Source organism: Molossus molossus, unplaced genomic scaffold, assembly GCF_014108415.1.
Source record: "Molossus molossus isolate mMolMol1 unplaced genomic scaffold, mMolMol1.p scaffold_m16_p_4, whole genome shotgun sequence".
Classification (NCBI taxonomy): Eukaryota; Metazoa; Chordata; class Mammalia; order Chiroptera; family Molossidae; genus Molossus; species Molossus molossus.
In genome coordinates, this window is record NW_023425377.1 from 26,072,821 (window position 1) to 26,100,418 (window position 27,598).

The 27,598-nt window shown below is 43.3% G+C and overlaps 1 protein-coding gene and 1 long non-coding RNA gene across 3 annotated transcripts in view; both read left to right on the forward strand.

Annotated features, from left to right (window-relative positions):
- The window catches only part of PPP2R2B (protein phosphatase 2 regulatory subunit Bbeta), a 301,174-nt gene that overhangs the window by 39,814 nt on the left and 233,762 nt on the right, over window positions 1–27,598 (forward strand). The window contains exon 1 of one of the 2 annotated variants that reach the window (XM_036240944.1): window positions 1,980–2,726. The exons of the other annotated variant lie outside the window; for it this stretch is intronic. Within the exon in view, the coding sequence (XP_036096837.1) occupies window positions 2,657–2,726 (70 nt within the window). The 5' untranslated portion in view covers window positions 1,980–2,656. Of the gene's footprint in view, window positions 1–1,979; window positions 2,727–27,598 lie in introns of those variants that run through there. 2 annotated transcript variants of the gene reach the window in all.
- LOC118615748 lies at window positions 18,279–25,798 on the forward strand. Its single transcript, XR_004956475.1, has 3 exons — window positions 18,279–18,419; window positions 19,511–19,594; window positions 25,720–25,798. It is a non-coding gene; the product is annotated as an uncharacterized LOC118615748 (long non-coding RNA).

A 27,598-nucleotide genomic window follows, 5' to 3' on the forward strand; every position in this document is an offset into this window, starting at 1 on the left:
TGGGGGGGGGGGGGGGGGCTGTACTGTAAATAAATGCAGAAGGAACTTGGCAGGAAACACGAAAGAGAAAATTCGGTAAGGCCAGAGGCTTGATCTATGAAGAGGATGTTCCTCTCACTGGTCACAGTGGAAAGTTCCTCAAGCATGGCCTGGGCTACCTGCTGCATCAAGTAGCTCTGTTCCAATCCAACCCACGTTCCAGGAAGACAAGGGGGAGAATTCCCCAAGTACAATTTTTCCAAGGCCTCCCGTCACAACGTAAGGTCATTTCACCGAAAGCAAGATGTCTTCTCGCCACTTTGACACGAACTTAGTTTTTTCCCCCTTTTCCCCTTCTCCCTCTCCCCCATTATGGCAAACTGCAAGAGACACTAGACTGAATAGCTACAGATGAGCTGACCACTGGAGGCTTGGTGATGGATACAGCCGTCACATGGAAAACCTAGCTCAGCAACTGGTGCTGACGAGGGTAAATCAGCTTGTACCAGTCTCCATCTTTTACTGGAACAAATAGTCCAACAAGCACATAGGACTTCACCAGATAAGAATAACATGAAATATCTTGTAAACTGAACTCCACCCCACCCCACCCCTCAATGATATCAAAGAATATTCCTATTCTGTCCTCCTGGAGACACGCTGTCACTTTCTGGAGAAAGGGACAATGCCGTTTTCCACCTGCCAGAGCATGTATTCTTCATGGAAATCTAATGGCAATTCCCAACCTCAGTTGAAGACTTGTTTACCCATTTTTTTGAACTTCAAATACTTTCTAAATTGTGTTAGCTGAAGCATTGTATGTATATAATTAACTCACAGGTCCCTCTGGGCTCGTCTAGCTAAACTCATGGAGCTTAACTGAGCAAGACATTTGCTGATGTCTCCTCCTGCAGTGACACCCACTGAAATGAATTCCTTCTACGGGAGGAAACCGGGGAAATGTCTTTTCCAAATTGGCTTTCTACTGAGTTGGGTTGCTTCATAAATGATTTTGGTTTCATAACAATAATGATCTAATTTTACTTTCAAATATGGAATTTGCAACTTGGGGAAACATGACGGGGGTGGTAGGGGGGGATCTGGTATTTTTCTCCTAGTCGAAGTAGGAAGACAGGCCTCTTTTTTGTATTCACTGGATCTTTGAAATTCCCGCAGGGTGGCAGTGGCTCTCTGTGGGCACAGGGCTCCACCGCACTTGCCATGTTGAGAGCAAATGTAAGCCGGCTCTGCAGTGTCCTGTCTTCACAAGCAAAACCCACAGGAAGGCCTACAGCACTTCGTCCAAAACAAAGTGAAAGAGCTAGACTTGTTCAGACTGACTGTTGACTAGAGTCATGCATAGCTCAGCCCTTCGCTTCCCTCTGCCTGTGTAGACATAAACGCCTACAGTTAGATGTTTATGATTCCGTTTGAATGAAGAAGTCATTGTGATGGCGGAAAAGTTCTGGTCCCTGTTCCCCCTTCTATTCTTAGCACAGAGGGCTTAAGCTAGGCTCTGAGAAGCTCTTTTCCCTTTCTGTCCTCTCTTTTGAGGCTTGGAACCCCAGGCCTTGCCCTTCAACTCCAACAAGGAACTGCATGCATCGTATAAGAGTGAGCAAAAGGGACCTGGATTTCCACTTCCTGCCTACCTAAGCGAACCCACTTCTCTTTGCTGTCCTGAAGCGCAGGTATCCGGAGAAAGGCTGCAAGCTAGGGGTGGTGGGTGCCAGAGTAAAAGCCGCCCTCTGCTGCGTGGCACCGCGGAGGCAAGGTGGGAGAGCGCGTCTGTGCTTTTCACCTGAGCCTGCGAGCTAGCGGCTGGCCGCCCAGGTGCCGGTTCGAGGCTGCGTGCGCCCTACTGCAGCAGAGAGCAGCCGCAGCTTCTGCCTCGGCCACCACTGCTGCTGGGGAAGAGTCCTGGGGCTGCTGACGCGGTTGGGAGGAGCCTCGCCTTTAATGCACCAGCCGCCTCCAGCCTCCAGCCTCCTGCAGCAGCAGCAGCAGCAGCAGCAGCAGCAGCAGCAGCAGCAGCAGCAGCTGCGAGTGCGCGCGTGTGGGTGTGAGGGTGAGTGCGTTGGCGCCCGGCCGCAGCGCCCTGCCCAGCTCCCCGCCGGCTTCCTAGCCCTAGCCAGCCGGAGCCGCCCTCCCGTGGGACCAGCACCCTCGCCCGGGTCGGGCCAGCCTGAATCCTGCCCTTGCCATCTCGCCACTGCGGCTCGGGTCCAGAAAGGCACCATTTTGTCGCGGCTGCCCGTTCTCCCAAGGGAGGAGGGATCCTTTTTGCATTTCGGAGCGGCTGCCAACGAGGGGAACCTGTTGGGCATCTCCCCAGCCCGGCTTGTGAGCGCCTCCGGGGCGGCGGGTGGGACCAGACCCCTGGGGGCACGGCGCATCTTGGCACCAGAGGCGGGCGCAGCATCGTCGCTGGGAACTGGAGCTGGAGTGAGCGCACCGCGGGAGGAGCCACCGCAGCCTCCGAGATCCCGAGTGGAGGAGGTGACAGCTCCACTGCTGTTTTTTTTTCCCTCCGCCTCCCCGTCTCCTCCTCAGGCTCGGACCATGGTGCAGTCCCACTGGCTCCCCTGCCCCCCTCTCCTGTGAGACTGGCTGCGGGGAGGGATCATGGATACTTGTCTGCCGGCTTCTGGTTCCCACGCAAGTAAGCCTGCTGTCAATGGAGGAGGACATTGATACCCGCAAAATCAACAACAGTTTCCTGCGCGACCACAGCTATGCGACCGAAGGTAACGCCAGCTCCGCCGCATTCCGCCGCTGGGGCCCGGTGCAAGTTGCGGATCGCGGTGCTCCGCGGGCTGCCGGGCGCGCGCGTAGTGCCGGAGACTCCTCCGGGTCTGGGGTGGGGGCTCGGCTCGCAGGGGCGGCCGCCCGGGTGCCCCACATCCAACCGGGACTCCGCGATGCGAGCCCGGCGTTCAGCAGCAGGTGGACCCGGCGCCCACGGGAGTTAAAATGGCCCTCCAGGATTTTTCAGGGTGGGGCTCCCGGCTGCAAAATGACCCCTAGAAGACAGATGACCCCTCCCCCAAAATGTTTGCAGGGGTTCTTGTAGGCAGAGAAGAAGGGGCCCAGATGGACCGTGGGTCCTCCCCTCCCTGAGCGGAATGATGCGTCTCTCAGTGGCTGTAAGGAGGGCATGGTTTCATTTCCTGCCGGCTCATCTCTCTGGCCCGGTTACCTGCTCAGACAATCAAATCCCCAAAAGGCTCTTTGCAGAAGGGCTAGCCCTTGTCCCCTTGGAAGTGCGTTAAAAGAAATGAAAAGGGGTTGGGGGGGAACGGTGTTCCGGGAAGCGAGTGAATTAGTCTGACACGTGGGGCGAGCAACGCGATCAGTGGGGCCTTTAAAAATCACCATTATGAATTCTGCAGCAGTAGTTTCTGCTGAATCAACAGCCAGCAGAAAGCATGAGGGTTCAGTAAGCTGAGCTGTGCCAAGAGGTGAAATTGTCGCCTCGCTCTCCCTCCCAGCTTGTTCTGCTATTAGCCTGAGTGCTGTGCAGGCAGGCAGGGAAAAGTCAGCAGGTGGAACTCATTCCACCTTTTGTGTGTGAATAGAGTGGAGGCATTTTTTTTTTTTAAATACCCAAACTTTTGTCATTTTGCTTTCATTTTCTACCTGTAGGCCTTTATCCTTAACCACTCATATAAAGTGTTGCATTACCACATGGTCACATCCACAGGAGGAAGTGTGTGTGAACTGTGCTTTAGGAAAATGTAGCAAGGTGTGTTCATGTTACACTATTATTCTTGGATGCTGAAATTTCTATAATATGTAACAAGTCAAATTGCTAGAGAAATGTGATGGAGTAGTAAAAGAGTTCAAGCACTGAAAGAGATAAAAAAAAAAAAAAGACACAACTTAGGGGTAAAGCTGGCATTTTCTATAAATATCCCTGGAAGTTTTAGACAAAAAGATTGCCCAGTGCTACTGAAAATGTATTCTCTAGTCATCATTATTATTGGAGAGCAGCAAGCCTGGTATGTCCATGGTGCTAGCAGATTAAGCAGCGTTGTATGAGCTCTGGCCTCCAGGAGCTCAGAAATGGCTTTTAAGATGTTCAGCCTGTCCCTCCCCCATGCCAAGCACCATGCTTGCTGGTTCTTTTCATTTGCATGATGACAATGTGAATGTGAGATGTTCGCCTTCAGTCTTAGTGCTTTGTCACTGACTCAGTTACCAAGTAGCATATGATGAGCTCTATGTCTGAGCATGGCATCCAAGAGAGAAGTTGGCCTTGGGTCTGTTGGCTTTTTCGGGGACCCTTCTTCTGTCTGTGACAACAAAGAAAGAGGGCTACCTCTGTGTTTTCATCTATATTGCATAATGCTTCCAAGTGCAGGCAAAGGAAACTTACTGAGCTGAGAAGATGGGCAAATCGGGGCCGTGTGTATAGAGGCGTCATCTGTAGAATAAAGAAATGAGTTAAAAATAGCATTCTTTATTGCTTTCAGGGCCCTCGATGCTTCCTAATCTTTGTTCCTGTTTTATGGCATTTTTGTAAACTGATTCTTGATCAAATATCTGGGTTTATATTGTCAAATGTGAGGCAAAGAGCTTTCTGAAATCTTTCTAAATTAGCCTCTCAGGTATTGCTCTGTCTCTGTCTCTCTCTTAGACTTAGACAATGGACAAAGCAGGAGTTGGGTAGAGCAGGAAGTTCTCCATGGTCTTATTCTGTTCATTTTAGGGAATATCCATGCAGTCATGCTGGCCAGAGAAGGAAGAGCCCCTCTTCTCCTGAATACCTTATGAGTGCTGGTGCAGCTGGAAAGGGCACCAGCTCAAAATATTCTTTGTTAAAATCCACTTTACTGGGGGCTTGCCCCCAGAGTTCTCTCCCCCTTTGTTAACGTAAACCTGCTTTCTGAGGACTTAGCTTCTACGTCCTTCTGTAGACTTTGCTTTCGTTTGGTCTTCTTTGATATTTCTGCATTTTTTCCGACCTGCCCAGTTATGTCAGATTTTTTTCCTCCAAGATCTCCTTCCCATTTTTCTCTGACTTTTCTCTTTCCGGTGCTCAGATCATTCCACACTGCAGTATTCTATTTAAAGCTGGAAGGTTTTTGCTGTGTAGTGTGAAGGACTCTAAGCCCAATTTGCATTGTAAGTGGTAGCTACCGGCAAGTTTATCCCACTAAGAGCAATGCAAATGCTAAAGGACACTTTTACCCAAGATCACCAGTCTCTGTCTGTCTGTCTCAAAGAATGCATGATGTGTCTTTATTAAAGAATTCCTGTGACTCTTCTTTTATTCTGGGCATTAAAGTTACCACCTTTCTCTACCTTTTTCTATCACCTCCCTTTTTAAAATTACCATCTTGGAGCATCTTCTATGTTCCAAACACTGCGCTGAGCTTTTTATAGTAGCAATTTAATACAGCCAAACCCCACTCAGTGGGTGCTGGTTATTTCCATTTTCAAATAATAAAACTGAACCACAGAGGCCCAGAGATGTTACTAATGTGCCAAGGTCACACAGACAGCCAAGGCAAGAGCTTGTCTTCCAACTCAAGACTCTGAAGACCCACCACAGCCTCTTCCTCTAAGCTCAGCACTGCCTCAATTTTCTTTAACTGTGAGCTGCTGTTATGGGGAAGATGGTAATGGTTTTATCTTTGTATATAAACTGTATTCATATCTGGGTTAAAATTCTTTGCAGGGATCATTTGAAAGTGTGTGTGTATGGGGTTGTATATGAGGAAAAGCATGGGTGGGGTTGGAATAACCATACACACACACACACACACACACACACACACACACAGTTACCTTTATTTATTTTTCCAATATGGAACTCTGTGTTTCCTAACCAGTGGCTCATCTCTCAAATCTCTGCTCTCCATGTGGTTTTCCTTCTGTATTTTTAGACTTGTTAGAACCAACTGAAATCCCCTCTCCATTAGAGCAGTCTGAAAGTTTTCTAGATGAATCTTCCTACTCACAAATGAGGCCACAGAGAGAATAATCAGTTTAGGTGGAGTTTATAGGAAAGGCAATCTGGTTAGGAGGGGAAATCAAAGAACAGGTTTTAAAACCACTCTGTTCAGACTGACAAACCTCGGAGGGATGGGGGGTGAGGGGTGGGAAGAGATAAACCAAAGAACTGATATGCATATATGCGCAACCAATGGACATAGACATTAGGTTGGGGAAAGCAGGAGGGGGGTGGGAGCGAGAAGGAGGGGGCGGGGGGGGGGAATAAGGGGACGTCTGTAATACTTTCAATCAATCAATCAATCAATCAATACAAAGCATTATATACCCACAAAAAATTAAACTACTCTGTCCTCAGCTTCCTTAGCTATAAAATGGGAATAACAATAGAACCTATGCTACAGAAAAGATTAATACAGCGAAAGCACTGAAAACAGTATGTAATATGCAGCCAGACCTCAGTAAATGCCCTCAATACGTTACAGCTGTTGTTCTTAGTACTTAGGTTGCATTTGCATAGCAAGCACTGTTTTTCCTCCGATTGTGTTGATTTGGGTTTATCTGATAGGGAAGGGTTAGTGGAGGTAGGGGAGAGGTCACACTAAAACCCACCACAGTACCTTGGCCACTAGCCATGGTTCTTGCCCTTTATTAATCTGCCTTAATGTACTTGCTGGTTATATTCTGGTAGCAAGTAAGTTCCATCTTTTCTGAGAGACCTTAAAAAACCCATACTGTTTGTATGCATGAAAGGAAGAACAAATTCACTGATTCCATGTAGCTCCTTCCCATCATTGATTCATTCTTCCTTTAAGTCCTTGAACAAATGTCACCTGACTTTCTGCAGAGGCGTTCCAGCATGTTCCAGTACAGCCATGGGCTCTGTCCTCCAGGTGCTTCCAGTCTAGCAGAGCAGGTAGACATTAAATAATTTTGCAAGTACATCAATGGCTACCGACTTTGGTACGTGATGTTCAGGAAAAGCACGAGGTACTTGAGGTCACAGGTAAGACGGAAAGGGAGATCTGATTTAGATTGGAGGTTCTGAGCAAATTTAAGCTGAGGACTAAAGGGCGAATCAAGAATTAACAGGAACTGAACTGATACAAAGCCCAGAGATGTAAAACAGTTGCATGGATTCAAGGAATGGAAGGATGCCGTGGCTGAGTGTCGGGAACAAGAAAGTGTGATGAAAATGACACTGGAGCCTGTGGTTTACTTAAGAATACACCAAGACCAAGAAAGATTAAGGCTAGGATAGAGGGATGGATAAATGCAGAGATACGTGATAAAGCAAGGAGAAAATGGTAAAGTCCAGGTGGTCAGTCAATAGATACTCACTATAATTTTTTTCTCACCATTGTGTGTTTAGAAATTGTCATAATAAAATGTTTGAAAAAGAGACTGGGGAGGTATTTAGGAACCTGATCACACTGAGCCTTGTTGAACATAAGAAGTTTGGACTTTATCCAAAGATGGATCGAAAGCCATTAAACGATTTTGATCAGGAGGGACATATGATCAGGTTTATTTTTTCAAAGCTCGTCTGGCTGCTGGGCAGGGTGGGGTCAGAGGGCTGGGCAGGAAGTGAGCAGCAGTGAAAGCAAGGAGATATTAGGAGGTCATGGCTGTCGTCTAGGGTGGCAGCAGTAGAGATGGGGAGAATTACATAGACTTGAGATACACTGCAGAAGAATGGATAGGACTTAGTGGATGGGATAGCTTGGGTAAACTGGAGAAGTGGATGGAGATGATGTCAAGGATGACTCCCAGGATTTTGCCATAAGAATGGATGGATATGCCCTGGCTGGTTTGGCTCAGTGGATAGAGCATCAGCCTGAAGACCAAAAAGTCTTGGGTTCAATTCTAGTCAAGGGCACGTACCTTGGTTGTGGTTCGGTCCCCGGCCCTGGTCAGGGTCATGCAGGAAGCAACCAATCAATGTGTTTCTTACTTCTCTCACTCTCTCTCTCTCTTTCTCCCTCTCCCTTCCTCCCTCCCGCCTACTCTATCCGAAAATAAATGGAAAAATATCCTTGGGTGAGGATTAAAAAAAAAAAAGAATGGATGGATAATGGGGCACTTCACCGAAACTGGAAAAAGACTTTGGAAGTTGGTTAGTTTGAGGGCATGTAAGACATTAGTCTCACAGTGAGACTCTCAAGGACGTAGTTGGATATCTGGGTCTAAAGCTCAGAAGAAAGATCTGGACTATATATCTCATTTGGGACATCATGCATGTTAAAGGTGTTTAAAGCTACAGATGAGATGACTGTCAAAGGAGCATCCAAGGCAGAATTTGGCCAATGAGTGAAAAATTACAATGAAATTGATCTTGGTTTGGTATAAAGAAATTGTAACAAAAAGCACCTCCAGTGGGATGCCTTGGTAAGCATAGTGGACCACACAGTAAAATTATTCAAATAATGCTCTATGGCCGTTTCCCAGCCATGTGATAGATTAGGAGTCCATCCAGTCTTGGGTAGGTTGAGTTTAGAGGGTCTCTAAACTTGAGATCTGCGTAATCGATGAAATGTTAATAGCTTCTTGGGGGTTACAAGAATAAAGAAGTAAAATTCGCTGCTTTGCCCTGCCCCCATCCCCCCAACACTTTTAAGAACGAGAGATGAATAAAACTGGGGGAGGACGTGAACGTGGCTTTTGAAATGGGGAGGCACTGGAAAAATAAATGGAGGTGGTGTGATGATGGAGAGCTGCCGTGTGGTTCCTTAAGTTGCTTTATGTATTTGTATGCAAATGACAGGTCAGAATAGTGTTTCCAATGCATATGGATGACTGTGCGAGTTCTCTGCTGCTCGTGGAAAAATATGAAACGGAAGGTGGGCAGAAGCTGCCGAATGCTATTGTAAATGACCTTTCTGGGATGGGAAATGTTCTGCTACTAAACATAATAACCAGAGTGCATTGAAAATCACTAGCAAGTATTCATTATTAGCATCCGGGTCCCCAGGGGCAATCCTGAGCCCTTTAGGAGGGCTGGTCAGAAACGTACCAATGAACCTGGGGTGAATAATATTAGGCCAGTCCTGTCACAATATTGGTGATGCGCCGTGGAAAGAGCATAGCTGTAGACTGACACTCCTAGACGCTGGCATTTGCATTTATGAGGCAACGAAGGGTCCAATTTACACACTTAGCTGAGGGTAGAGAACTAAGGCTTCTCGAGTACTGTCTGTATTCCAGGCATTTTCCTCAGTGTTTCCCATGTGTTTACTCATTTGTTCACTTTCCACAGCCTTGAGAGAATGGTTGCCTTAGCCCCATTTTTTTCTGATGAGAAATTTCAAGGTTTGGAGCAGCGAAGAAACTTGTGTTAAGGGGCCATTCTTGGAAGTGGCAGAACCAGATTGGAACCCAGGACTGCCTGGACCCCAGGCAGGTGTTCTTGGCCCATCCCTTGCTGCCTCCTGTTGGATTTAAGGTTGGACAGTGCAGGCTGTGTCCTGTCCCCTGCATGCGACCCCACGGTGCCCATTCAGTGCTGCTGCTTTTACTTGGCCCATCTCTCGCAGTGCCGCAGGGCACCTGTCTGCACGGACCCCTTTGTACCACAGGGAGGGAGCTCAACTCCCCACCCATTGCCAGAATCCTTACCTACACCTGTAGACTTATTCTGCTCTACAAGAAAAGAAGGAAAATATGTATGAAATCAAGCAATCAAAATGTAAAAATTAGCTGGGTTTTTATAGCTTTATCCAAGTCCCTCACACCCAGTGCAGTCCCCAGGCAAGTTAAGACGGTCCCACTGGGCCATCTGGGCACCCATTCTGCAGAGCTGATGACAACAGAGAGAATGTTCTGGAGCAGAGCACAGGAGTGGGGCGGGGCGGCTCTGTGGTGGCTGGTGTTCTTCTGCACATAAATGCCGAGCCATCTGAGGGCTCATCACGGCCAGAGTAGCTCTACAGTGCTCCTCACCCCCCATTAATAAGATGAACTTGCTTCCACCAAATTTGTCGTCTTTTCTACCAGATTTCCTTCTTTTGCCTTTCCAGTCAAACTCTAGACTCAGGCTGAAAATAGGTGGTGATGTACCATACCAATTCTGCATAACCCATTGGAAGCACAGATTCTTTTTGCAAGACCACTGGGAGTTTGTCATAAGTAACCCAGGAACCCTTGAATGCTTTTACTCCATGTTCACCATTGAAAGAGTTAGGAGTGATGATGATAAGATTTGCATGTGTGAAGTCCATGGAAAACTAATGAATATGAATTGGTTTCTTTGGAGAAGGGATCCATGGTGGATAATAGAAAAAGATGCGTTTGTGGATTCTCGGCTACAAGCTTTAGAAAGAAACGATTGCCTACAGCAAATGTAAAGCAATGAAGGGGACTCTGGGGACAAGGGGCAAAAAGATCCAAGGAGTATAAAGATCTGGAGGGGCCCCTATGGGCAGGTTTTTAACCTGAGAAAGATGAAGTCTGCTAGATGGAATGTGCCAGAAAGGCCCTTACCTGTGAGAGGATGTATTCCGGGTATTCTGGGCTTGATGCTGGGGAACCGAGAGTCTCCTCCGTCATGCATTGCTGATTCTGCCGCTATGAATCCATGTAAAGTAATGAGCCTCAAGTAGTCACTGAGTGGCAGCCCACCTCCTGCACTCAACAGACGCGCAGGGTGCAGAGGGTGGGGAAGCTGGGAAGGGAATACTGCAGCAAGGTGCTGAGCACTTGCAGATGATATTAAAGACACAACTCTCCAACCACTACGTACAAATGGCACCACGAAGAGTTTTACCAAAGTGGAGAGCTGTACAAAAAACACGAGGAAGGTAACATTGCTCGTGGAACTTGGCGGAAGTCAAGCTGTGGCCAGGGCTCCCCAAAGTAGGAGGTCTGTTGTTTCACAACAGCTGTATTGGTGCCATTCACATTTCTCTCTGCCTTTGTGTCTTTGTTTATAAGGCACACAATACGTAAATGCCTTTTCACTTGAAAGGATTTGAACACTATACAAGTAGATAAAGCAAATTATGAATCACCTCCATCCCCACACCCACACCACTTCCCTACCCAGGGGCTACCGTTGTGAACAGTTGGGTGTGCATCCACGGAGCCACCTTTGTATGTGTATTTATTCGTTTAAATATACATGAACACATATACACTGGGGGAGGGATAGTTTCTCTGTATAACAGAATTCATACTGTTTATTTGCACCTTGCTTTTTATCTCCCACTCAATGATATATGTCTGAAAGATCTTTTCATGTCAGGACACCTACGTCTGCCTTCTTTCTGATGGCTGCATAGTGCCCACAATATGACTGTACCAAAGTTTCTTTAGTATTTCCCTCGCAGATAGATAGAAAATTGTTTCTAGCTTTTTATATTACATTAGATGCTGCAGTGTTTATTCATGTATATATGCTTTGATTCAAATGTTCTCCTTCCTGATTTTATCATTCTTAAAGTCAAGATATAGGTTCTCATTTCTTAGCAAAATGGCAAGAAGGACTCTCTGGTCCTCCATTTATTCTCTGAGTAACCTTGGGTAAGTCATTGAACCTCGTGAACTTGAATTTCCTAATGTAGAATATGGGAGTTGCTGGCATACCTATTTATATGCGCAGAGTACTGTCTACCAAAAGCCATTGGAGATTTGAGTGTTTGTAATGAATCATGATGATTACTGGCCATTGTGGAAGGCTAACGTGCCAGGGACGGACTCTGGGCTTTAAAGTATTTTTCCTATTTAATCCCCACAACTCTATATGTCGATACTGTCCTTATACTCCCTTTTTTTAAAAATATATTTTTAAATAGTTTATTGATTTTTAGAGAGAGGAGAAGGGAAAGGGAGCAAGAAACATCCATGTGAGAGTCTAACATCGATGAACTGCCTCCTGTACGACCCTACTGGGGACGGAGCCTGAAACCCCGGGCATGTGTCCTTGACTGAGAACCAAACTAGCAACCTCCTGGTGTTCGAGACAACACGCAACCAACTGAGCCACACCGGCTAGGGCTGTCTTATACCCTTTACGTGAGTAGTTGAAGCAGAAGGAGATTAGTACTTGTCCAAGGTTACCCAGCTGTAAGTGGCAGATCTGTCTACTGTGACTCTGCAGCAGGTCTCTCGATGTGGTGGAGGGACACTCCTGGGTGAAACAAGACTCATGATCTTGACACAGAGCAACGATTTTTCATTTTCGCAAAGATGCATGCTTTTGAATCAATACCAATACAAAAGGTCCAATTTTTATCAAGACTTTGAAAATGAATGGAGAAACAATCGGAAAGCAATGCAGTGTTCTAAGCACTGATGTGGTTTATATTCTAAGTGGTATTCTTCCCAGACCCGCCACCATAATTAGTCACTTTTACTTTCTGGGATTCAGTTTCCTGATCTATTAAAATGAGGTTGAAGATGGGGGAGGGGAGGCATGCTCTCTACAGACTTTCCTGGTTGGAAGTTTCTGTGATGCTCCCCATCTGTATCTGTGATCATCTAGGTAGATCTCCTTGGTATGTTCTGATGTTGTGCTCAGGTGAGTCTAGGGGGCACCGCCATAGACTTTAAATGGTTCCAGAATTTCAGGCCTGACTATACTTACTGATGGGTCAACTCATCCTTTGGCAAGAAGACTCTGGTGCAGCCAAGAGGCGGAGCCAGAAAAGGAAGCGTCTCTTTGCCAAAAGCTGCTGCAGATGGAGGAGCCAGTCTGTCTGGGCAGCCCATGACTTTGAGAGGAGCCATTTGGCAAAGTTGTTGGCAGGAGCTGCCTTGCAGCATGAATGCTGGAGACCGGCCTGGGCTGGAGTGAATCAGGGACACAGCAAAGGTGGCTGGTGGAACAAATAACCATCTGGTGAGCAGGGCGCTGCTCATCTCGCCGCACTGACAGGCAAGAGCAAGTGCCAGTCTGTGAGGCTGAGCTGTCAGAGACATGATCTGATAGGCACCGTGGAATTTCTCCCTTCTGTTATTGTGTAGTCCACGGAAGGAGTTATCAACCCATGCGAACCTGGCTCTTTCAGAACTCAGGAAGGCTCCAAAGTAGGAAAGGAAACTCATCGATTCAAACAACACTGATGTATTTATCGCCATGTGCTATGCGGTTGTGCTGGGGACTGTGGTGAGGCGTACGTTCTTGTTCCCAAGCCTCTGTCCATCTAGTCAGGCAGATGACTCTCTGGCCTTCTTGAGATGTGCTCAGCCTTGTGCCAGGCCGTGGGAGCCTTGCTGTATTGGCCTGTCTGTCATCACCAGGTGGCTGAGGTGGTCGCGTCAGAGCCTGCCTGGAGCTAGACCCGCTTCCAGCAATGTTAGCTCTGTGGCCTGGACAGATCATGCCCCATCTCCAACTGTTTTCTTTCCATCCAAAATGTGTTTCATTGGGATGGTTCCCCACTCATCTGGATTCAGGGAGCTTCCTCCTGCAGGCGGATAGAGGACCATGGAGCAGCCAACTCACGAAACAGCCATTTGTACAGGGCTAAAGACAGGGGTGATTTTATAGCATCCTGGGCATTTCACTCCCATGAAGTAGGAACTGGGGCTTCATGCCAGGCACTTCTTTGTTTTCTCTCCCCCTCTTCTGGAGAGAGATGAAGGAGATCCCCTGCAAGAGGCATGGTCCCTTGGGGAGGTCATCACCGCCAGACAGGCTGGTTGTGTTTATACCTATAAAATATGGCAGGAGACAGGCAACATGCCCCCTGCTAATATGTTATTGTTTATATGTGAGAATTAAATAAATACAAAAGAAGCCCTCTCTTGCTCCGTGCACTTGGAACCAACAGTTGATGGTAATTTGGAGACGTTAAGGCAGAGAATTATAAAAAAAACGGTATACTTATTTTAAACAACATTTCCTAATTTTGATGAAGGGCTCGTTGACGAATCAAGGCTTCATTTTCCAGTCTGGGTCTGCTGATTGGGGGTGGTAATCCTTTTCTTATGCAAACCACACCCAAAAGGGGAAAGACCTTGTCTGAGTTTGGTACTGAGGTTGAGTGAGAGCGTAGCTACCTGAGAAGCATTCTTACTGCAGACTCATCTGGATTTTTATGATTGTCCCAAATCTCTTTTCTTGGCTACATTTAATTCGACAATTTTTTTCATTATCTTTTGATAGCATTTCGTTTTCATGTGAAGACATCGTTCTCTTTCTTTTCACACCATTCTTTTCACCCCCTTCCATGATGTTTAAATTAAATAAATGTAACTGGCATCAGGAGATTTGGAAACGAACACACTGACTCTCAGTAAACATGCAAATCCAAGCAGAAGAAGCTGAGGTTTGACTATGCATCCGATTATTATACTACCTAGGGTATAGAGCATGCTATAGGTCCATTTCACAGAGAGAATGGGAGGCATTTTTTCATCCAGCAAGTCTTCTTCTTAGAGGTCTGTTGTACTTATAATGAAGAGGAAGGGCTCCTTTATACTGAGTGCCTGCTGTGACCAGGAATTAGGTTAAGTGGTCCAAATGTACCGTATATGATGTACTCTGTATTTATGTACAGTATACTAGATGGATGTATGCTTATATAATATAGATACATGAATAAGTATATATCTATATCATTTCATTCTCACAACAACCATCAGAAATATTTACAATTAAATCTGAATTGAGACTTTTAGGTCTTTTTCACCATTGTTTGTCTATCTTTTTATACGGTGCCTACCTGGAAAATAACACACATGAAGTGTTTATTAAGAAAAGAAGGGAATAATTTCTGTTTTACTTGTGATGAAACTGAGGCTTGGAGAATTTGTGTAATCCATTAGCAGACTTGGGACTTGAATGCATGCAGGTGTGTCTGACACAAAAATATATGTTCTTAAGAACAAAATTAGGTATATTACAGTAATTTTTTTTTTACATAGCTCTTGGTCATATATTTTGAGTTCCCTGTTGCTCTATGAATGACTTTCTAATTGGATAAAGTTTTGGTATCATCTCCACTTTGTTCAGGTATGTAAACATTCTAGAACAAGGGTAGGGACACTTCCTGTAAAGAACTAAATAGTATATATATTAGGCTTTGCTGATCACACAGTCTGTGTCCCAGCTATTCAACCCTGCATTGCAGCTTGTGGGTATGTCTGTATTCTAGCGAAACTCTATTTGCAAAATCCAGTGGTGGCCCATGGACCATGGTATGCTGATCGCTATTCTAAAAAAGGGTTTGAAACCCAGTAGAAGTTTAGAAAATGTTTCTCTTCCTAGTGAGTGGTTGCGGTAAGGACTAGAGGGAAGCTTAACTGAACAGGGATGGCTAAGTGAGCAAAGACAGGCCTAGGTAGGGTTCTGACAGGTAGAGGGGTGGCAGAAACTTTCCTAATGGAGAATGGAGTCTTGTGTGATGATGGGAGGCAAAAGTAAGCCAAGAAAAGGTATGTTGTCTGAGCAAATGAGCTGGAGACCAGAGGCGTAACAAACTGTTTGATAAACTGTTTGATAGCCCATCAGAACCCCTGCATGTAACCATGCCTCTTGTAAGTACTGTCCCCCAATTGTTCACTTGGTAATCATTTATAAAATATTTATTATAGCCCTGGCCAGCTTGGCTCAGCGGTTGGAGCCTCAGCCTGCAGACCAGAGAGTCCTGGGTTTGGTTCCCACTAGGGGCACATACCAAAAAAAAAAAAAAAGAAAGAAAATATTTATCATATACTAGGCACCTTGCTAAAAAGACAACAACAGGTATACAATGAAAAAGAAACAGACAGATATACACCCTGCTTCATAAACGTGTATTCTATTGGGAAGATGTATAATAAGCAGAAACATGAGACTATGACTATAAATCTTGTTAAATAAGAGGTTATGAGAGAACAAAATACATGTTCACTAATGAAAACTTGGACTATAAAGAAAAGTGCAAAAATAGAAAATCAAGCCCTGGCCAGGTGGCTCAGTTAGTTGGAGCATTGTCCAGTATACCAAAAGGCTGTGGGTTCGATTCCCGGTCAGAGCACATACATAGGTTGTGGGTTTGATCTCCATTCGGGTCCTGTACAGAGGCAACCTATTGATGCTTCTTTCTCACATTGCTGTCTCTCTCTCTTTCTTCCTTTCTCTAAAATCAATTTTTAAAAAAAACATATCCTGAGTAAAATCAAATTTATCTCTAGCCATGATCGTAATCATTATAAACACTTTTTAGTATATTGTCTTCCATGGGCGGGGGCGGAGGGGAGAAAGTAATGGATAAATACTGAAATTATATAAAAGGTCATTATATCTATTGCTGTTTTGGTTTTGTCCCAAACAATACGATGAGCATTTTCCTGTAACATTCTATAGTTGAACCACAATGTTACCAATCACCAAATGCAGGAAGTTTAGGTTATTTTCAATATTTCGCTACAATAATTGTGTGCTAAATAATTGAATTAATCTAAATCACCTCTCCGGTTATTTTCTTAGGACCAGTTTCTAACATCAAGATTGCTGGGCTCAATAGTTACAAACAATTACATTTCTAGCTGGTATTAATAAATTGTCTTCTAAAAAAGTCCTACCCAGGATTGCTTTCACAATCGCCCTGGCTCTTCGCCTCTTTCGATTGGTCTGTATTTGCCTCTACCCTACATGGTCACAGATTTTCAGAGTGTGTAAGTTCAGACCAGAAAACTTACATGGGGTAAAAATTAGAAAAAAAATCATAAAGATATAACCATGGAACTTTAACTTGATTCCATTGCCCTTGGGTATTTTTACCTGTTTTGAGAGGGAGGCAAGCTCAGTGCTCAGCCCCTATTACATACAGGGGTGAGGAGCTTATCTCTGGGATTTGGTGCCCAACCATATCCAATAGAATGACATTCATGGTTCCAGGGCATCACGTGTAGATAAGTATATGGAACCTAGTGACCCAGAAATGTTCATTTTTTCTCAAACTGGTGAGTAGGTAACTTAAAAGAATGATTGACCCAGTAATGACCTGGCCTCTGGGGATAGAGATTTCAAATTAGACATTTCTGAAAGCTATGTTAACTTTTTAGTGTCAATACTTGCTGTGGTTGAACACAATTTCAACGCAGGCAAATCTGAGAAAAGCCAGACTTTAACCGTCGTTGGCTTCACACTTCCGGCCTTCTCTAGTTGTCTCTAAAAATTGGGAGCATGATTTAATGGAAATGAAAAGTGCAAATCTTATAAATTACCACTGGGATTATATTTTTAGTGCATGATTTTTAGTCCCTTTTCAAAGTTTATTGACTGTCTGCATTTCAGCAGTTTGGGGGGATTAAAGCTGGAAGTCAGTCTGCAGGCTCAGCTCATTTTGCTTGAGTATTTGGGGGCATTTTTTCCCTCTGAAGTGTCTTGAGGCATTGCAGTGAGAATACTAATTTTTGAGACAGTTTTCATGTAAAAATTTCAAGAAGTACTGAAAGTGATACACAGGTTAGGACCTAAGTGTTCAGTAGATGAAATTTAAAGGATACATGGATGAATGGATAGGTGGGTGGGTAGATGAATGGATGAATGGATAGACAGATGAATGGATGGATAGTTGAATGGATAAGATTTGTGGCAATTAGTAAGTGATGTAATTGCTTCCTCTGAGGACTAAACGTGTTAAAGCAGCTTCTAGAAACATCAAGTTTCAATTATGATCTGGAATTGTAATATTAAAATCTACCTCTCATCACCTTTGTCCTCTGTCTGGAGTCGAAGGGCAGGTGGGATGGGATGAGAGCATTATTTAGGGCAGTGCCGAGCCATAGGAACGTGCTTCCAGGAAGTCGTCAATGGTGCCAGATTAAAAAAGGAAGATGTGACAGAGGAGAGAAGAGCTCTCCTGGGACCCTGAGCTAACAGAAGAGACTGGAACAGTTCAGTGTTTTCCCTCTTTTCCCATGATGAGTATCTAATTCCATCAGTGCTGTAGGATTAGCCCAGGTGAAACCTGTGTACTATGCTTTGGAAATCAGAACCCTCTGGTCACTTCATAGGATGTAGGGAAAAGTTTTGGATGCAGTTCTGTTTGTGAACAAAGTGTTTTTCCCTACAAGTTCTCTGACCCCTTGCAGGTTCAGAGATCAAACAGCAGCTGAGGTCTCCCAGGACCCGAAGAACTCTGTGCACCGCGGTGAAAAGGCCAAAGCAATCTCAATATCCTCTTGTGGCTGCCAGCATGCTTACTCAGGCCCTAAGCTTCCTCAGCACAATTGGAGATGGAAATTTTCCGATCAGAATTTTTCCTACAAGTCTGAGACACTTGGACTTGAGCCCATTGTGCAGGCCAGGTTTTTTCTTTTTCCAGTTACTTGACAAGCAGGTTGCCTTTGGGTCACTCATATGGATGGCCTTGATCTTAGACATGGGCACATGCTGAAAAGGCAAAAAAAAAAAAAAAATAGTTTTCTACTCTTGTTTGACCCTCTAAGAGGATTGGTTTGTTCACAATTTTCTCCTCTGTTTATAAACCTTAATGTTTTCTGCCTGTCTCCTCATCTCCTGAGTCTCTCGTAACGGATCTTCAAGTAACAAGGTTGGTTTGTGCTGGGTCCTCACTACCCCAGGCCATTCCTATTCCCCGCCCCGTGTGTGCTATTTCTTCTTCCCCGGAACCCACAAAGCCTGCCTCAAATCCACATTGTCCCATGAAGTTCCTGCTGAATTCCTCAAGTTTTTTTTCATCATAGCAACAGTCTTATCAGATATAGGTATTATCCCCATTTGACAAATGTGAAACGGTCCAAGTTCAGATAATCATCCAGAAACAGACAGACCTCAATATTGTTTCCCCAACAAGAGAGAAACTCCCAGAAGACAGTCATCACAGTTTTGCTTCTTGAGTGTATCCTACAGAACACAGTGCAGTGCTTGGCACATGGGTGCTTAGTAAATGGTTTTTGAACTTGACTTGAGTTTGAGAATAGATTGGTAATGTCTCTGGAGTCAGGACAGCAACCAGTTACACATTCTTTACTTGGGAGTTTAAACTTGGTGAGCCCTCAAAACATGTGGAAGCTCTCCTACCCCCACTACAGTTTAAAGATAAAGGGGAGAAGGCAAAAGATGTGCAATATTATTTTTACAATTACTTGGAAACTGCCAGCTAATTAACAGCATAGCCTATTTTTCATTAATTTGTTTGTTTATGAGCTTGTTCTTTGATTATACTCTTTAACCATCCAGCAAGTATTGATTGAGCCATCGAAACCTCATTTATGTATATGAGTTGGTATACAATGATATCAGTATGAAAAATTATATAAAAAATGACAACCAAAATATTGATGATGTTTATCTCAGACTGGTGGGATTTTAAGTAATTTTTACTCTTTATCTTTGTGCTTTCTCTAATGTATGGGAGTTGTAAAATAAGTATAGACATTGTTTGCATAATAAAAACAATTAAGCTGTCATTATGGTGAAAAATAATTCATGAGTGTGTGCAAAGAACTAGTCTCTGGACATCAATGTAGTAAAGTTCACCTGATGCTTCCTTTGACTGTGAAGTCACATGAATAATTTTTCAAATGAAAATCAGTTCGAACTCTGGAATGGTAGTGATAAGTGGACACTAGTAACTGTCAAGTTCTGTAACAACAGTCTCTTTTACGCTCTTACCTGTAGGTCTAGGTGAAAGGCTTTGGCAATGAGCTTGGCCCTTAGGTTCAGAGCTCCTTTGGTCTTTGTGTCTTGGCTGAAACAATAAAGGTAAGATGATATCTCTGACCCTATTTCATAAGGGAGCTGGGAAAGCATCTGGATGAGTCAGTAAAAATTGCAATGATGGCAAAGCCATCTCAGAAAAAATGTCCTAGAGCCCATGGGTCAGAGCCAATCCCTCTGCACATGGAGGATCTCAGTCTGTGTTTATTGACACAGAAGGTGGTTTTAATTACCCTGAAGGAATTTCTGGCATGTTTTACCAAAGCCAGCCTTAAGATGTTTAATCAGTGGATTAGTGACAACCAGACCTACTGGGGAGGTCTGCACATGGGGGCAGCTGGTCAAGTTGCAATATGACTATTGGTCACAGAGCATGTATGTTTTATCAGAGCAACGTAAGCAAGAAAATACCACTGTCCGCTCATGAGATGTTCTTGACTTTGGAAAGTGTGGCATGTTTTATGTTTGAGAAGCCTTGATTTCTTTTGCAGTCATTGATTATGTTCTAAGAAACCTTCATAAATTCTGTTTTTCTATTTTGGGTAAACCGGGCAAGATGACCTAGAGTCAAAGTTTGAGTGATTAATCAAGCTATCAACTTTATAGCCCCATAATCACTTGAAAGAATGAATGGGACTTTCCAAATACAGTCTCCAGGAAAATTTCTGCTTAGGATCTTTAGTCTTACTTTGTTTGTGTTGACCTGTGAAATGTTTAAGAAAAGAACTGTAATACAGAAAGCAGGATGATGATGTCACATTGCAAAGCTATTTTAATCTGTCAAATAATTTGAGGGGAAACCATAGCTCAAGATGTACGTATGTAAAGCACCAAAGAAATTGTTTCCTTGATTTTCACATCATTACTCTTGAATCTGTTTGTTGTGTCCTTCCAATGAGATGTAAAAACACTCAACAGTACTAAGTAGTACCATCTTTTATTCATCTCTTCCAAGTTTAACTCCAGATGGAATTTCTTTTTTTCTCCTCCTTGAATAAAAATGTCCTTCACACTATCCCCTTTCACTGCTGTCTCAACTAATCTCCCAAATTCTATTCTCTAATGTGGACCGGCAAGGGAGAAAAACATGGCACCGTGAAATTCGAATAGGAACCCAAAGGCATCTTTAGCAAAATACATTGAGCCCCTTTGTTGAGCTACTGAGCAAGTCTCTGTCCTGCTTAGTAACATAGTAGTTTGGTGATACTCCTTTTTGCTTACACAGAAAAGTTTATCAGGCTATTTCATACCAACATTCACTGATCTGGGAATTTGCCAGGCTTATAGGGAAGTAAGGTCATGGGAAACAAATCCCTTTTAACCATCAAAACAACTGGGCAAAGAGTTCCACGGATGTCTTTGATAATCATCCATTTAAAATAATCCCCTTTCCTCTTGCCTTTTAAATGAGTCTGTCAGTAAACTTGGCTGACCAGGTTGATATGTTAGCGGCAAATTTTAAGCATGAAAGAACTTACATAAAATAGTCATATTGTCTTATACTTGTGAAGGTGTTTTATATTTTTGCAAAGTATTTTCACAGCTTTATCTACTATGCACAACAAATTTGGAGAACAAGTCTTATTTCTTTTCATTTCTTCAAGGGGGAAACAGATCTAGCTTGCCCATAATCACATAGATCGTTTGTGGTGGAGACATGACTGAGGTCCAGAGATTTCAATTCCTACAATAGAGTTCTTCCCATGATACTAAAATGCTGAATATCAATTTTTTTAAATTTTATTTTTCAATTACCATTTATATTCAATATTATTTTGTAGTTTCAAGTGTATAACATAGTGGTTAGACAATCATACATGCTTTACAAAGAGATCCCCTCAGTGTTTCCTGTACCCACCTGGCACCCTATATAGTTATTATAATATTATTGACTATTCCCTATGCTATACTTTACATCCCCATGACTATTTTGCAACTACCAATTTGTACTTCTCAATCCCTTCACCTTTTTCCTTCCCACCCTTCTGGCAACCATCAGTCTGTTCTCTGTGTCTATGAGTCTGTTTCTATTTTCTTTGTTCATTTTGTTTTGTTCTTTAGATTTCACATATAGGTGAAATCATATGGCATTTGTCTTTCTCTCACTGACTTCTTTCACTTAACATAGTGCCCTCTAGGTTCATCCATGGTGTCGCAATGATAAAATTTTCTTTTTGTGGTTGAATAATATAATATTCCATTGTACTACAGCTTTTTATCCACTTGTTTATTGATGGATACTTGGGTTGCTTCCATATCTTAGCTGTAGTAAGTAATGCTGCAGTAAACATAGGGGTGCATATATCCTTTTGAATTGGTGTTTTGGGTTTCTACCAATATATACCCTAAAGTGGAATTTCAAGGTCATAAGGCAGTTTTTAAAAAAAATTTTTTTTCAGCAATCTCCATACCATTTTCTACAGTGGCTCTGCCAATCTGCATTCCTACCAACAGGGCACCAGGGTTCCCTTCTCTCCACATCCTCAGCAATAGCTGTGGATTTATTGATGGTAGCCATTCTGAGAGTGTGAGGTGATACTCCACTGTGGTTTTAATTTGCATCTCTCTGATGATTAGTGACGTTGAGCATCTTTTCATGTCTATTGGCCATCTGTACATCCTCTTTGGAGAAGGGTTTATTCAGGTCCACTGTACACTTTTCAGTTGGATTGCTTATTTTTTTGGTGTTGAGCTGAATAAACCAACTTTCACTGAACTCCTAACTAGGTCAAATCTTACAGTCTTAGAAAAAAAAATGTTTATTCTTGCTGACTCTCTCTGCAGGGTGTTAGCCACCTACATCCTTTGCACAAGGTTCGTTGGGTAGAGCAAGTGCCATAGCCCTTTGATTGCTGGGCTTGGGTGTGAGATGTGTATCATTCCCAAGGTTCATTCATTGTTACTGTTGCCAGTGGAAGAGTCCTGGGGCCACACTCCTGGCCAGTGATACAAGTTTCAAAGAACTAGGGTTCAGTGATTTTAAAGATGTGGAAAAGTTCCATTTCACAACTGCATTCTCCACCCAAATATTTCACTCACAAATATCTGTCATGTGGAACAAGTAAGAGAATATGGAAGATTGATGGACACTTGGGCTGTTTCCAGATCTTAGCAATTGTAAATGGTACATAACCACAATGGAATACTATGCAGCTGTAAGAAAAAGAGATCTCTTATACTTTGAGACAACATGGAGGGACTTGGAGAGTATTATGCTAAGTGAAATAAGCCAATCAGAGAAAGACAAATATCACATGATCTCATTCATTTGTGGAATATAATGAACAATACAAGCTGATGAACAAAATAGACTCAGACATAGAAAGAAGTAGGGTACAGACTGACAAACCTCAGAAGAGGGGGTGGGAGGTAGGGAAGAGATAAACCAAAAAACTTACATGCATATATGCATATCCAATGAACTTAGACAACAATGCTGGGGTTGGGGGGGATCGGGAGGAGGGTGTCAATGAGGGAAAAAGGAGAAACATCTGTAACAAAAATAAATTAATAAAAATTACAAAAAATAAATGATAGCTTATGTTGTCTGAAATGAAAAAGAGAGAGAATATGGAGAAAGACAATGGCTTGATCATCATCAGCACCATTGTTATTTCTGGAAACATGATATGAAGGCAGAGAAGCTACATTTACTGAGTGTCTTTTACAAACTATGTACATTTGTTGCTTCATTTCCACTTACACGAGCAGTGAGTTCTTTACCAAGAAGACGTAATTGCCCATATTAAAATTGGGACAATAATAGTAACCACCTTCTATATTGTTGTGAGGGTTCAGTGAGAATAGTTATACAGTGGTTAGTTTAGTACCTGACATAGGTTGAACATTCAATAAGTGGTTGTTGGGTTGTTTTTAGTATTTCTAGAAGCTTGAAGTGGTCATAAGTATTACTTGTACTGGACCATACATTCTTTCTGCCCTCCAAATTTCTAGAGTTCAGGATTATTCTAAAATATATATACTGGTGTATCTTAGCTATTGTGAGTTTAGGTCCCGCCTACTGCAATAAAGGGAGTCAAGCATCCTCTTGCTGGTGGAGGTCTCCCCTTCAATTTGTTAAAAATGCAACATTTGTGCTTGTTAAAAATCCATGAAGTGCGACAGATGAGGTGTGCCTGTACTTAAATGGTTAAGAACATGGACTGTGGAGGCAGCTAGGTTTGTATCCTGACTCCAGCACTTGCTAGTTCTGTGACCTTGGACAAGTTATTTAACCTCTCAAAGCCCAGCTGCTTCCTCTATAGAATGAGGATAACAAAGTTCAACGTCTAAGGTGGTTGTGAGTCCAGGCATACCTCGTTGTATTGCACTTGGCCTTATGGAGCCTCACGTGTTGCTTTTTTTTTTTTTTTTTTACAAATTGAAGGCAAGACCCTCCACCAGCAAAAAGATTATGACTCATTTTTATTGCAACTATTGCTTTATTGCGTTGGGCAGGAGCCGAACCCACAATATCTCTGAGGTTTGCCTGTATTAAATATGACAGTGTGTGTAATGTGCTTAGGACAGTCCCGGGTGCATAGTATGCAGTAACTTCTTGATAGTGTTAGGCTGTAGATTTATGAATATCAGTACAGTTATCTCTATGTCCCAAAACATAATCATTACTTTCAAAAGACAGTTGTTTTGATTATAAAACAAAGGAGAAGTTAACACCCCAACCTTAATCTTTGATCCAGTATCAGTTCTGGCTGATGGTGATTGATCCCTTTTAAATAATAAATATAACCTCACATAATACTAAATGAAACCATGTGAGAGCCTAAGCCAACTGCTGCCTTTTTCTGAATATGAAATAAAGCATTAGGAAACTAAAATCCATTCATCCACTCCATGCACCATCAGTAGGATAGGTTTTAAAGGTAATAGCTTTGAGCTATTAAAAAATTAATGGGCCCAGCTGGTGTGGCTCAATGGGTTGAGCATTGTCCCATAAGCTAAGAGGTCCCAGGGACATGCCCAGGTTGCAGGCTCCATCCCCAGTAGGGGGCGTGCAGGAGGCAGCCGATCTATATTTCTCTCTTGCATCAATGTCTCCATCTCCCCCTTCTTCTCTCTCTAAAAAAATCAATAAAAACATTTAAAAATAATTAATGCTAGCAGATTAATTATAAGCCTTTCTCTATTAGTATGGTGAAACCTATTAAGGCTTACTTTTAATTTGTTTTTTAATCTTGCATCTTTATTTTTAGTACTTTTTGTATTGCCTATATAGGTTTTCCTAGATTAGAATCTTATACTGCTGGACACTTCAACAGAAGGAGCCTTTTCTTTTTTTTAAAATACTTTTATTTTAAAGGACAATTTATATTACTTTACTATTTTTTTCTTTATTGATATTAGAGAGAGGAAGGGAGAGGGAGAGAGAGATAAAAACATCGGTGAGAGAGAACATCGACTGGCTGCCTCCTGCATGCCCCCCACAACCTGGGCACGTGCTCTGACTGGGAATTGAACCGGTGACCTCTTGGTGCATGGGTCAACGCTCAACCACTGAGCCACACCAGCTGGGCAGAAGGAGCCCTTTTTAACCTATGAAATGACTTGCTCTTATTTCCAAAATGTTCTAATTGCTTCCACGTTGGTCTGGGTACCAGAGCAGTCTCCCCATTTTTTACCCGTTGCTCCTAGCCCTACAGGGGGGAAGCCTTCCCTCAAAACCTCCGGATCCGATGCGCATGGCCCCTCTTTAACTATATGAAGATCACTCTCCTAACAACTGCAGCCTCCTGCCAACGCCCTCGATGCCCCATCGCAGTTGTTTTCAACTGTATCAGAGTCACCTGAAGTGTCTGTGAACTAGAACTTGCAGGACACTTCCCAGAGTCTCATTTAAGCGGTCGGGAAAGGGGCCTGCAGTTTGGGTTTGGTCAGTTGCCCAGGTACTGCTGGGGCTGCGGGCCCAGATCCGCCTTTAAGAACCAGTGTTCTCCCAAACCGAAGGCAGCCCTCCGGTGGAGGCTGGCGCACAGAGAGGTTTTGTAGTGTTGATTCGTTCCCTTGTTCGCCTGGATGTTGACAGGCTCAGAGCCACCTCCCGCAAGCAGACTACAGGGGGGTCTGGGGAGTGTGGAATGCCTTGTATGTCACCAAAAGTTGAAGCGTCACCACCTCCTAGAGTCTGGATCTGAACCCCGTGTTTGTCACAGGAGCCAAGGGAGAACCCAAGACAGAGACTAGTGGCACAATTATGAAGCATGAATTATCCAGATGAAAAGACCTATGGAAATAAAGGTATTATTATTATTATTTATACCTACTGTCCTTAATAACATAGCAACATGGAAGTGCTGACCAGTTCCAAGTGCTTCAAAGTTGGTCTGTGGAACCCAAATCAAGTAAGTCACCTTTGAAACAGGAAGGGTAGATGGAAAACACAGTTTGATTTACTGTTTGCAGAACAACACGTTTTGATGAAACGTGTCGGTACATAGCAATGACAAATGGTGACTGGTTACAAAATTATTAGGGTTGAGAGATGAGGCTAGAAGAGAATATACCCATTATGTAAATGCTAAAGAGGTGTGTGGATTCCTAGACCAGATAGATGTGTTAACTCCTTTAACAAAGAAAAAGGGTTGCGCCCTGGCCAGTTTGGCTCAGCGGTTAGAGTGTTGGCCTGCAGTCCAGAAAGACCCGGGTTCGGTTCCCGCTAAGGGCATGTACCTCGGTTGCAGTTTGTCCCCAGCCCTGGTTGGGTTGTGCGGGTGGCAACCACTCGATGTGTCCCTTACATGTCAATGTTTCTCTCTCTCTCTCTCTCTCCTTCCCACTCTATCTGAACAAAAAATGAAAAAATGTCCTCGAGTAAGGATAAGGAATAAAAGAAAAAGTGTTGGGGGTCAGGAGGTGAAGGAAGAGACCGTGTGAACTTCTTACTTTGTGTACAATGAGGAATGTAGGGTCTTATTACATGGGTAATTTTGAATTGGAAGGTAGATCTAGAAATCTCTGGGTAGGAAAAACTTCTAACCTGTACTAAATGTTTGGAAGACTTTTCAATAGAACCCGTAAGCTGTCCCACCTGATTTGGATGAAGCAACGAGCAGATTTCTGCTTGCTGTTTACAATTCATTTCTTGAATCTGTGTGGTTACTTCGCTTTACGTATAGCCTTTACATTCGGCTATATTTTGGGGCCCTGGGAAATAAAATTTAGTGCAAGAGAACTACATATTTTTATTAAAGGGAAAGAATCATTAGAGGTTCTCTCTTGAGGTGGAGTTTGTAACCGAGGTAGATAAAAACAAGGAGATAGGTCAAAGGGGAAGACATTCAGAAAAGAAGAGCTACTTCTAAGGAAAGGAATGGAGAAGGAAACATTTCCAAAGAAATGTTTATCACAGAGGAATGAAGTTTGAAAAGTGGTCAAAGACATAAAAGTAGAATAAATCAAAGATCAAATGTATAGTTGTGTAAATGTACATGCTTCTATATGTTCATATATATTCTCTCTCAGCCTGTGGATACGAATGTATCAGGTGCTGGCATCCCAAGGGAACAGGGCAACCTTAGCTTTATCTGTCCATAGATCCCATACAGGTTATATTTCTTAATGTGCTTTTTTATATAAGATGATAAGAGAGCAGGGTTTGTTTGTTTTCTAAATTACACCTGGAGTGTTTGTCATGTGAGGTAGAGTTCAGCTCTTCCCTTGCTATGAAAAATTTTACATTTTTCTGTCAGACGTATTTTTTTAAAGGGTTTCTATCTGTTGTCATTCCAATGTGCCTTTCTTTCACCCCTTTCCACCAAGTAACCCCTTTAATGCATTCTACTGTGGTATCAATGGGGGCCTGAGTTTTCTGTGGTTTGCCCTCAGTAATACTACTTTAACGAGAGGAGACCAGGTAGACTTTGGATGGATTTCCATGGAATTTCCAACTTCTATACCCTCTTACCCCCGCCAAAAGGAAGGGGGAGGGGAAGGGTCAGAGGATTTGTTATTTGGTCACGTTTTTCTGGTCTGTCATGTCTGACTCAAAATTTCCAAAAGCACAAAAGCTGCAAGTGAGAAGGAGACTGTTCA